Source organism: Podarcis cretensis (assembly GCF_951804945.1).
Source record: "Podarcis cretensis genome assembly, chromosome: 17".
NCBI classification, from domain to species: domain Eukaryota; kingdom Metazoa; phylum Chordata; class Lepidosauria; order Squamata; family Lacertidae; genus Podarcis; species Podarcis cretensis.
In genome coordinates this window covers 29,818,396-29,831,083 of record NC_137187.1, presented here as the reverse complement: position 1 = coordinate 29,831,083, position 12,688 = coordinate 29,818,396, and the positions used below count along the sequence as shown (strand labels likewise).

The 12,688-nt window shown below is 44.5% G+C and overlaps 1 protein-coding gene across 4 annotated transcripts in view; it reads right to left on the bottom strand.

The window, feature by feature from the left end:
• Positions 1-12,688, bottom strand: part of SMARCA2 (SWI/SNF related BAF chromatin remodeling complex subunit ATPase 2) — a 139,134-nt gene that overhangs the window by 79,456 nt on the left and 46,990 nt on the right. For all 4 annotated transcript variants that reach the window (XM_079959122.1, XM_079959123.1, XM_079959125.1 and 1 more), the window contains 4 exons: positions 9,312-9,482; positions 5,476-5,529; positions 1,350-1,480; positions 1,050-1,107 (listed from right to left, as the gene is read on the bottom strand). In XM_079959122.1, coding sequence (XP_079815248.1) covers positions 1,050-1,107; positions 1,350-1,480; positions 5,476-5,529; positions 9,312-9,482 — 414 coding nt within the window. The remainder of the gene's footprint in view (positions 1-1,049; positions 1,108-1,349; positions 1,481-5,475; positions 5,530-9,311; positions 9,483-12,688) is intronic.

The window sequence follows — 12,688 nt, the reverse complement described above, 5'->3', positions numbered from 1 at the left end:
AAATAGAAGTTGTCTTGTATGCAGGTAACGTTGATGCAAGCAGACGGGATACTATAACTATGCTAAGGTCTAACAACCTATATCTGCTTTCTTGGAGAGCAATTTCACGAAAAACAAAGCCCACTGTTTACAGTCACTGGAAATCAAAATGAAATCTGCATTCCTTCATGGCCTAAAGAGGTATATCATCTCATCTATCTTCTCTGTTAATTAATTGGATTATAGCATTGCAATTTCCCTCCCATCATATTGAAGCTTCTTGTTTAGACAAGAAAAGCCACACAAATAGCTCATTACCAGTTAACAGTGCAAGCCGAGAGAAGAGGAGGGTCTAAAAAGCATTGAAATGTATTCTAAGGAGGTTACTTTCCCCTTATTTATCTGGCAGCGTTATAGCAATAATTACAGTATTTTTTGCTCTATAAGACACACTTTTTCCCTCCTAAAAAGTAAGGGGAAATGTGTGTGCGTCTTATGGAGCAAATGCAGGCTGCGCAGCTATCCCAGAAGCCAAAACAGCAAGAGGGATTGCTGCTTTCACTGCGCAGCGATCCCTGTTGCTGTTCTGGCTTCTGAGATTCATAATATTTTTTTTCTTGTTTTCCTCCTCCAAAAACTAGGTGCGTCTTGTGGTCTGGTGCGTCTTATAGAGCGAAAAATACGGTATTTTAATGGTAATAGTGAGCTTCCTATATGATTAATCTGACTCTCTGGTCCCTAGAATGGAAATTACATTAAATCAGGCATGTCCAAAGTCTGTTTCGAGGGCCTAATCTGGCCCGCCGGTCGATTTAATCTGGCCCCCGTGACAGTATATGTCCTGGAGTAAAATCCTAGAAAAAGCTCAACAACTTTGGGGTAGAATTGTAAAAAAAGCTCAACTTCAATCAACAACTTCAATCAACAACTTCAATCCTAAATAAAGCTTTGGTCAGCCCTCACGCATGTTCACTTCATCAAATCTGGCCCTCTTTGATAAAAATTTGGGAACCCCTGCATTAAATAATATTTTGGATAAATACATGTATGAAGAGGAAGCAGTCACTTACATCTTCCTCAAACTCAGAACCACTTTCTTCGCTGTCTGACCTGGGTGCAACTTCATACCTGCGGGGAAGAAACAGGCAGAGGAGTAAATAATAAATGTGTGTATCAGAAAGCTTTACAGAATATGGATCTGAAAATATTTCAAAGGCAGAGGATATACTATGATTTTGATGCAATCCGCTTCGGGGCAAGTTTCCCCCCGGAAAGGCAGCACAAAATCAATCAAGGTTATGCAGTGCAGTGCAATGCGGTACAATTAAAGGCAAGGCAAGGCGGGTTTGGGGGTACGCAGAATTACTTACCCAGGGTTCATTTCTAACCAAGCATCCAACTGACTTGCTTTAGGAGCCTCGGGTCCAAGGAGAACTTTGCCTGTTTCAGTGTGAGTTACTTTGACTGGGAGATCACTCATCTGACTGCTCTCATCAATGGGCTGGAATTGAAGGACAAATGTCAAGTTTAAGGCGGGGAAGGAAGCTTCTCTCTTTGCGAGAGGAACGGCAATCTTAGTCACGGCAAGTCCAAAGTTGCAAGCTACATGGCCGTCACTTGAACAGAAATCCAAGCCAACTAGGTGCTCCAACCCGGTGCCGGATTTAAAAAGGTAAAGGGACCCCTGACCAGGTGGCGCTGTCGGTTAAACCACAGAGCCTAGGACTTGCCGATCAGAAGGTCGGCGGTTCGAATCCCCGCGATGGAGTGAGCTCCCGTTGCTCGGTCCCTGCTCCTGCCAACCTAGCAGTTCGAAAGCACGCCAAAGTGCAAGTAGATAAATAGGTACTGCTCTGGCGGGAAGGTAAACGGCGTTTCTGTGCGCTGCTCTGGTTCGCCAGAAGCGGCTTAGTCATGCTGGCCACCTGACCCGGAAGTTGTACGCCAGCTCCCTCGGCCAATAAAGCGAGAGTCGGGTTTACGTATAAGCTAAACAAGCTCTAGCTTAGGGCCAAACTCTCTTGGGGGGCCCCCCAAAAAAAATTAAAGGAAAAAAAGACTGGATGTACATTTCCAAAATATAAGATAAAAAACAAATGAAACCTACATACAGCAACTGTGTTTTGTGTTGTGTAGGCTCCTATGATGTAAGTCATGGGCCCCGCCTGCTAGCCTGCTCCCTCAAATATCCCTGGTTTGCTCCTTTCTATATATAGGGTGCCCACAGAAAAAGGGTAAGGCACTGTTTGATTACTATTGCCTAGAACGTACTAATCTTGAGGGCCCCCCAAAAAATTTAAAGGAAAAAACCCCCGATGTACATTTCCAAAATATAAGATAAAAAACAAATAAAATAAAACCTACATCCAGCAACAGTGTTTTGTGTTATGTAGGCTCCTATGATGAAAGTCGTGGGCCCCACCTGCTAGCCTGCTCCCTAAAATATCCCTGGTTTGCTCCTTTCTATATATAGGGTACCTACATTTTGCATGGACTGGTTGCATGGCAACATAGGCAAATGGCTTGAGATACCTATGAGGTCCATAAATTACCATTATAGCATATATTCAACACAAAAATCAGTGACCATTTGTTGTTGACAAAGGACAGCTGGACATAGAAAGGGCCCTGTTACCTTCAGGAGCTGAGGGCCTCATCAAACCTAAATCCGGCCCTGGTCCCATCAGAGTCATATACAGTCATACCTTGGTCTTCAAACAGCTTAGTTCTCGGACGTTTTGGCTGCCGAATGCCACAAACCCGGAAGTTAGTGTTCCGGTTTGCGAACTATTTTTGGAAGCCAAATGCCCGACAGGGCTTCTGATTGGCTGCAGGAGCTTCCTGCAGCCAATCAGAAGCCGCGCTTTCGTTTCCGAATGTTTTGGAAGTCAAACGGACTTCCAGAACGGATTCCGTTCGACTTCCAAGGTACGACTATAGTTGGAAGAGACTTTGGGCGCAGTTCTCCCTACCCAAAGCCTGGCTCTTCCACCCAACTCCCACAATTTGGGTCACAACGAGACTGCAGCTGAGAGAAAATAGGCAGCACAGAGCGCATCGTTCTGCAATGCTAAGCCACACACTGGCCAAGTTCACGTCACATTAAATCAGTTTTTTAAACCGTGTATAGTTTAGTATGAACTGTGTTCTGGAGCATGTCGCTCAAAAAATATAGCAACAATCTCCGTCCACTTCTGCCACAGCACGAATAAAACAAGCTAGTATCTTGCTCGTTTTGTTTCCTCCAAAGTGTGATCGGAATAAACCTTGGTTGCAACTCATGGCTTATTGGGAGGAAACAAACTACAAGCCTCTGGATTGTTACGTCTGCAGCACAGCGGCTGGGAGGAGAGGACCGCCACGAAAACTGTCTCTGAGCTTTGTCACCCACTCTTTCCCAGTAAACCATGGTTTGTTTGAACCTAGGTATGGTTTAATGTGATGTGCAAACAAGAACACAGAAAGAGATTTCTTTTACCAAAAAATAAAAAAACCTACCTACAAAGTTTACTCTCAGTGCAAATTATTACTTGAATATGCTTGACAGTTAGCATCGAACCAAACTATTCACATGCAGATTATGAATATAAGCACCATTAAAGACATTAGAGGAAATATGGTGTGAAGCCACAAGAATTCATCAGCTTCTCCAAACGGATCATTTTAATTTCTGCTGCCTTCTTACTATTTATAAAGAAAATTATTATAAATATGATGGATTTTAAGGCTGCAATCTTACAGATCAGAGGGACTTCCTCCGAGTAGATATTATATGATTGCACTGTCAGTATTATCCTTTCTTAATGATAGGATACGAGGTTTTAGATTAGAAATCTCATGCCTTATGCCTCCCCTATTTCTTTTACACTAACAAAAAATAATAATATCTGTCACGTCTCCAGTAAAAGATACTAACAGACACGCAGACAGAAGCTTCCGGAAGTCATTTATAGGGCACTGCAGCATGCTCATTAGTGAGATAGCTCATTAACGGCAAGGGCACTCATTAAAAACTTCAATTAGAAGTGTTGGGCAGTGTCTTCCATTAAACCAATTTGCTACACATTTTTCTGCATGCCAGAAAACACAGCAAACTTTAAAACCACTGATGCCCGTTTGCTTGATTAGCTAGGGTACTTAAGGGGGTATAAGCTAAAATAAATTCCCATAACAAAACAAAAATATTGTACAACTGACTCTAGAGTGCATTGTTTAAGCAATGCCAACCACATGGAAGTTCATATGAAACATGTTTCCCAGCTATAGAATGGGCGCCTTCAAATTACTTAATTCCAAAAAAGCAATGTGAAATATTTTATTTCTTACTAGTTCTATGTGAGATGGTAGTCTGACATGGAAACCAGTCGTTTACAATCAACGTGTTGTTGTGGCAAATTATGGAGATATTTCACGCAGCAGGAGATAGTTTTAATTCATCACCAGCCTCTGCATCATTTATGTTCTAATCCTTTATGTTCAAGCCATTTTCCATGGGACCAGTGGTGCTGGAGGGATACAATTTAAATGGCACACAGGCAAATGAATAGCCTGGCACGCTGGCGAGTGAGCCGGCTGGCAGGCGAGGAAAGCCACACTCTGAATTTCCTCCTCACTTAACAAACCCTCAAAAGCGAGTTTTTTTAAATTAAAAATAATAATGTCTGTGCGAGTAACTTTTGTGGGCTTATGGACAAAGCTGATTTAAAAACATAAATAGATCCTGAGAACAGAACTCTGATTGCAGAGCATCCTTGCAGATGATAGGGAGGCGGTGGTTTGCGCCCCCCCCAGCAACCCCCCCCCCCCAAATAAAAGTATGGGGAGATCTTTTGGAACAGCGTAAGGATCACACCCACCCATTTCTGTCAGCAGGAGTTTCCTTTTGATCAAAGGGCAACTTGGAATCCAAGCCACAAGAGGTCTGGAAAGTGGCAACACAACAGGGCCTTTTCTGTAGTGGCCCCCCACTTGTGAAATTGCTCTCCCCAGGGAGGTCCGGCGGGTACCTTCATTGTACACCTTCAGGTGCCAGGCGAAAACGTTCCTCTTTAACCAGGCCTTGGGCTGCCTGACATCCAATGCCCCTTTAAAATGGGGGGGTGGGTGGGGTTGAGGGGCTCATGCTTTTGTTTTTATTATGCATTTTGTGCTTTATATTGTGGTTTTATCCTGTGAACCGCCCTAAGACCTGCTGGTATAGGACGGTATACAAATTTTAATTAATTGATAATACTAGTAATAAAAGCAATAATAAATAACCTGTAAAAGTCACCTTGCTGCTCTTGTTTAAAAGCCTAAAATCCTTGTTTATTTGCAATGTTGTTATAGGTCAGACTGACGTGGTTTTCATGGGCAAACCATACTAAGTGAAAGAACCCCACCTCTGTGTCTTGGCCCTGCTCTCTGAAGTCCCTTGGCACATTGGGCAAGCAACTGTGGCATTTTGCTTATCACGAACGGAGGGCAATATATTGAAACGCCTTCTGGACTCCTTACCTCTCCATCAGGACCAAGTCCAGATCCCATGCCTTCTGTACTGTCTTCTGCTTTCTGAAACCAAAGAACACCGGCAAGAAGTTACGTTTCAGCTAAGAAAACCGGGATACGGTTGCAGGCCACACTCTGTGAAAATGGGCTAAAATAATATCGCATGCATTTCACTATTCCACGGGGAGTGAGGAAAGCCTTCAGGGAAAAGAGATGCCTCATAAATCCCAAACTTCCAATTGAATTATTGCGAAAATCTGTAGCCTCCAAACTGAATTCTGTCTGTATGTGGCCCTTTCCCTAAAGCAGAAGGGGGTGGTCTCTCTGACTCACCTTAGGAATGGAAACAAAGCCATTTTAAAAGAGATGGGCTCTTCTTAACTGCCAGGTATAAAATAAGATGCAAAGGGAAGCACCTCTCGTTTCCCCTCGTTTCCCACTTTCACTTCCTCTCGCTCTGCTTAGCGACAAGTAATTATATAATCCATTACCAAAAAGCAGTTTGAATTTATTGTTTGTAAAGACAGTAGATCAGAATAAGGCAACAACAAAAACTGCGTCCCATGGGGAAACGAACATTTTTTTCCTCTCTCTCGCTGACACACACATACAGTGGTACCTCAGGTTACATACGCTTCAGGTTAAATACGCTTCAGGTTACAGACTCTGCTAACCCAGAAATAGTACTTCGGGTTAAGAACTTTGCTTCAGGATGAGAACAGAAATTGTGCTCCTGCGGCGCGGCGGCAGCAGGAGGCCCGATTAGCTAAAGTGGTGCTTCAGGTTAAGAACAGTTTCAGGTTAAGAACAGACCTCCGGAACGAATTAAGTACTTAACCCGAGGTACCACTGTACAGTGAGAACTGCAAGTTAAGACAGAACCTCACATAAAAAAAGGTATTTTGCCTTTCTATTGTAAGGCAAGGGGCCTGAGTCTCTTTCGCCCCCGAGCTGAGCAAATCAAAACGGACCCAGAACACATAGGGCAAAATGATGTTAAATACAGGACACAGAAACCTCTGCGGGGAGCTGAAAAATCCAGGTTTGTGATACAAAAAGGGCCACCTTCTCCCAAATAAAAGGACCCAAAAATGGCCAGACGTGAGGATGCTCTTTCAAACGGCACGCTCAAAACTAGGACACTTGTGAAATGAGCCATGGCCAGACTTCCAACGAAGAGGAAGACTATAAACGGAAGGGCACCGGATATTTCATTTCCATTTAAATGTCTTTTCTCCAAGATCAGAAACACAAACAAAAATTCAACACATTGCATTCGCCTGGCTCAAGGTTGAATGCTGTTAAGAAGGATCGTTCCAAAACAGTGTGAAATATCACTCTTAAGACTAAGAATATGGTCTCTGAATGGAAGCAAGAAATCATGATTCATGATTCGCCATCTCAAGACTTAACCCTCAGTTTGGTACTATTCTGAGAAGTCTGCTTGGCAGCACATGGCCTCACAGATCCCTCCTCCTGCAACCTTCTGACCCCAACTCAAAGTGCTCACCCCACCTTAGAAAATATTTATTTATTTATTTATTTATTTATACATACATACATACATACATACATACATACCCCGCCCATCTGGTTGGGCTTCCGCAGCCACTCTGGGCAGCTATCAACAAAATATTAAAATACAGTAATGCAACAAACATTAAAAGCTTCCCTAAACAGGGCTGTCTTCATTTGCCTTCTAAAAGTCTGGTACAGTGGTACCTCGGGTTAAGTACTTAATTCGTTCCGGAGGTCCGCTCTTAACCTGAAACTGTTCTTAACCTGAAGCACCACTTTAGCTAATGGGGCCTCCCGCTGCCGCTGTGCCGCCAGAGCACATTTCTGTTCTCATCCTGAAGCAAAGTTCTTAACCTGAGGTACTATTTCTGGGTTAGCGGGGTCTGTAACCTGAAGTGTATGTAACCTGAAGCGTATGTAACCCGAGGTACCACTGTAGTTGTTTATCTCTTTGACATATGGTAGGAGGGTGTTCCACAGGGCAGGCGCCAGCACCGAGAAGGCCCTCTGCCTGGTTCCCTGTAACTGGGCTTCTCGTAGTGAGGGAACCGCCAGAAGGCCCTCGGCGCTGGACCTCAGTGCCCAGGTTGGACAATGGGGGTGAAGACACTCCTTCAGGTCTACTGGACCGAGGCCATTTAGGGCTTTCAAGGTCAGCACCAACACTTTGAACTGTGCTCAAAGTGGGAGCCAATGTAGGTCTTTCAAGAGCGGTGTTATATGGTCTCAGCGGCCAGTCTAACTGCCACATTCTGGATTAATTGCACTTTCATTGCCTTCAGCTGGTCCATCACTTACAGCTGCTCCACTACCGGTTGGGTCAGGGGAGGTTGAGGCGGCCTCTGGGTCTAGTAACCCACTGACGTCTCCCGAGCTACAGAGACTAAGGTCTGAGAAAAGGAAAGACCTGAGTACTCGCAGGAGGAGTGCATGCCTCCGGGCGAAACAGGGAGGTGAGTTGCCGGGGGATCAGGACCGGCCGTTACCCCGACAAAGATAAAAGGCTGCCGGACCCCGCCTCAGGTTGTGGGAGCAACATTGCTGTGTGCTAGATCCTGCCTGAGATCCTGTGCCTGTCCTTGCCTGGTTCCTGCCTTGGCCGTCGGACTGACTCCTAGCGGAACCTTCAGATTCTGGACTGCTTCTGGACTGTGTTTCTCAGGTTACCCCCGGGGCCAGCACAATGGATGGATAAGACAAGCGCCAAGTGGTAGCGATGGGAGTGAACTGGCAAGGCTTGTGTACATTTGGGGAATGACCATATTTTTCCGTGTATTCGACAAGGTTTCTTGACTCAAAAATCATGTCAAAAAAACTGGGGTCGTCCTATACACGGACAGTGGCATGGGGAGGGGAGCTGCGCACGTCCAGCCAGCTGGTTGGGGGGCGCGCAATTCCCCCCCCCCATGCTGCTGCGGGAGGTGCATGCTCTAGGGAGCGTTTCTGCAGCGGCATGGGGAAACTGCGCACCCTCCAGCCAGCTGGTTGGCGGTCCCTCGCTCTAGGGAGCATTTCCCACCCACAGTGGCATTGAGGGGGGGGGGAGCGGCTGCCCCCTTTGCCAACACCCAGCAAAGTCAGACGTTACGAGTCTGAGACTTTTTTAAGATCTGAGAGGCACTTTCGCAAAGAGGGCTGCTTTCCTCTGCTGCGGGAGGAAAGGAAAGGATGGAGGGAGGGAGATATCGAAAACTCTGTTAGTGCTAGTACCCAGTTCCAAAGACTTTTTAATGTAAGGACAACAGCCGCTCGGATGCTACTGGCCCAGAGATGGAAAGAAGCCCCTACCAGAGAGGAATGGCAAGTTAAACTACGCTGAAAGGGCAAAGCTGGATGGAAAACTCAGGAACCGAGAGGACAAAAACTTTAAAAAAGAATGGGGGGAAATTATAACTTATTTAGGAGACCACTGTAAGCAGATGGAAACATGAGCAGGATTTGAAGCTCACTTGTAATGCAATAGGGAAGTTTTTTAACTTTTGATGATGTATTGTGTTTTTCATATTCGGTTGGAAGCTGCCCAGAGTGGCTGGGGAAATCCAGCCAGATGGGCGGGGTATAAATAATAAATTATTATTATTATAATACTCTGGACAATATGGATTGATATAAAATATGGAATAATATGGAGTTGTAGATGTTGACAATAGGATCCAGGGAGGGAATGGGGAAAGTCTCGAGATTCAGAGAAAACTCTGTGTATGAATATGCATTTGGAATGTTATGAATTCGTATTTGCAAAATCAAGTGAAAACAATTTCAAACAAACAAACAAATAAAGAAAAGAAAAGAAAACTCTGTTAGTGGCAGCTGAAAGAGGTACTTACCTTCTTTCTCCTCCTCCTCCTCTTCTTCTCCTTGGCTGCCTGCGCTTGCTTGTGCTCCCAAACCAGATTCGTCAGGTTGGCCACATATTCGTCCGTTTGCTGCAGCAGGTACGCCAGACGCCGGTCCTTCTTCTGATCAATCAGCTTGCGGTAGCCTTCCTCATCTTCAGCCTGGCAGCGCAAGGAAAGGCAAATTAAGGGACTCTGTCGCCAAGCAGACCCAAAGAAAAAGGGGACACTTTCCGCACAGGATCCGGGCGCAGGGGTCAAGTTCCATCACTTCCAAAGCTCCAGGGGTCATTTCAGGGCTGGGGAGACAATGATTTGTCAACTGCGCCGTATCAGTGAGCCTAGCTACGTACCGCTTCCCAAATGATGTTGAGTCAAAACCTCAAATATGTTAAAGTACCCAAAAAAAAAGGGCCTCTATTTTGTTCACCGTTTTAAAAAATAGAGTCTAATGGTAGAGCTGCCATACGTCCAGGATGCCTCCGTCGAAAGTGGTGTCCAGGCGGAATTTCCAAAAATTGGCTAAAATGTCCGGAGGAACCTGGGTATATGGCAGCCAATATCAGGAATGTTGATTTTTTTGGAGAATTTTTTAAAAAAATTATTATTATTTTGAGATTCTGCAGAAAAATCTCGACACCTTTTGCACCCAGATGTTTTCCACTGTGAGTTGAAGTCCTGATTTCTAGATACTGAAAGCACCAGCCGCAATAATAGGGGGACCTATACCCTATTATTCCTTAAACAGTAATTAAATATCAGGGGAAACTTTGGAGAAACATTAAAGCAGGCTTCCTCAACCTCGGCCCGCCAGATGTTTTGAGACTACAATTCCCATCATTCCTGATCACTGGTCCTGCTAGCTAGGGATCATGGGAGTTGTAGGCCAAAAACACCTGGAGGGCCGAGGTTGAGGATGCCTGCATTAAAGTGATGCATTAAAATCCAAGATGAACTGAGGTCAACACCCAAGAGAACAAAAGGAGTTACATTTGCTGAATGTAATAGCTCAACAACTTTCCCTCTTCTGACTGTGGATTACAGGGAACAACGTTGGAAAATGTGGTCTCACTCCCACCAAATTTAAACACTCTTATGTCCCATTGGTTTTAGCAGAAAAATACATTCTTAAACGCCTCCCTCTGACATCAGTACGATTCAGAGGATGCTTAACTATTGATGAAATCTTGCCTCTTGCCTTTGACATGGAAATCATTCTCAAGGTGGGGGTGCCACAGGAAATAATTGAAAGGTAATGTGTCACTGTGGTTTAAATATAACCGAAGAGTTAGAAAAAATGATATGGTCTTGATGCCGTGAATGTTAACAAGTGTTTGGAAGAAATCACTGTGCTGCGGTAGAAGCTTCTACAGAGAAAGTATAGTTCCTTGAAAATTAACCACCACCGGACTTCCGGTTTGGGTCGCGATCGGTGAAGAAGCGCAGAAAGTCACTCTAAGGGCTTTCTGATCATCGCGGAGGCTTGGGGGTGTTGCAAGGGCACTGCACCCCCCCCAAATCCCTGGGGGGAGACCCTGGGGGATAGGTTTCCCGGCAGCGTGGGAGCAGCTTGTGGTCTTCGAGCCTTTTTCTCGGAAGAGACTCGGGACGGGGCTGCGAGCGCAAGAAAGGGAAAACACCGACTCCGTGCTGAGATGCCTCTAGCTTCAGCCGAGGAGAAAGCGACGAACCTCCACAAGATAAGAACGGATTCTTCTACGTGTGGGGTGTCAGATTGATAACAAAATTTGGAATTTAAGCGAGGAGAGCCGTGGATGTATAAAGATTACGCTGAGGAATTCATCCGGCTAAGAGTAGAAAAATGGCGCGGGTCACGGAATCTCAGGCGTACAAAGAAGGAAGCACGGATTCAGTCTTCCGGATCATTGCCTGACTGAGTGAGTACGGACCACCAAGGCTCTTCTGCCTGAGTAAACCTGCAACTAACCATTAACTACAAAGTAACGAGGAGGTTGCCTGCTTGAATTTTACTTTTACTTTATTTCCTTGCTGCGTACTTTACCTCCCCGGGGAGAGATACAGTTACAAACTTCAATCGGAACTCTGCAATCGGGGAGGGTAGTGAAAGTGACTGCAAATGGGGAAAGCCTGAGAAGAAGAGTGACGCAGATAGAGTGAAAAGACAAAAGAGAAGGTAACAGACGGAGGCATACGGAGGTGGACTTACAACTGCAGACGTCTTGAGAAGCAAAATATAAGGGACTAGGAAACTGTGAAAGTTGCAAGACACTGCAAGTTTTTCTTTTTTCTTTTTTTTTTTCTCTTCTCTTCTTTATCTCCCTCTTGAGGCCCCACTTCCCCCTCCTCCCCTCTATTATCCTATTAAGCTATATGATTTGTTAATAACTGTTTTGGGGAATTTTGATGAATGCTGCAACCTCTTCAATGAGGGGTTGTTAATGAGGGGAAAAGTCTGAGGCAAACTTGAACACCGGACTTATCATTATGATTTGTGCCTCTAATAACTAAGAGCGATCTTTTCCTCCCCCCTCCTCCCTCCCCTCCCCCTCTCCCTCCCCTCTCCTCCCTTACTGCTTATTGTTAATAATTGTGCTGGTCAACTCTGCAACTCTACAATAATTTCGAATTTTGAATTTTAAAACTTTGAAACTCTAAAATTTTGAAACTCTGAAACTCTGAAAAATTCTGAAAAAGCCCTCTTTGCAGACTGCAAGGCTTACCTCTCGGGGTTGGATTAGGCCTCCAAGTGGCTGAAGAACACAGAGTGAAGTTGGACTGATTAAATAATATTGGTAAAATACCCTAAGGGATAGCCCATTTTTGGCTAAATACTCTGTAAGGAGTTGAAGCCCCTAGTATTTATACTATTTGGACACGTTCAAAGATTGTGAGCCCTTTAAGGGAGAGTTTGGTTATAAGTTACAGAACGCGGAAAACTGGGATACAATGTGGGGAAAAGATGGAAAAAAAGGGGGGGCAACCCCAAATGAAAGAAAGTTATCCCGACAGGAGGAAATTAAAGACCTAGACGTCCTTTGGCTAAAGATTAAGGAGGAGTTTAAACAGAATGAAACCCACATAGAAAGTAAACTAGGAGAAATGCAAGAGCTCATAGATAGAAAGATAGAAGGAGCAGTAGGAGAACTCTCCACTAAAATTAAAGAATTGTCTATCAAGTCAAAAATATATGAGGAAACTAATAAAAAAATTCAAAAAGAGCTGAGAGAGCAGAAAAAAGAGACAGAAAAGATAAAGGAAGAGGTGAGAGAAGTGAATAAAATGCAGGAGCAAATATGGGATAATTTAGCGATGACAGAAATGCGACAGAAACATCTTCAATTAAAATTCAGAGGAATAGGAGAGGAAATGAAAGGGAACATAAAAGA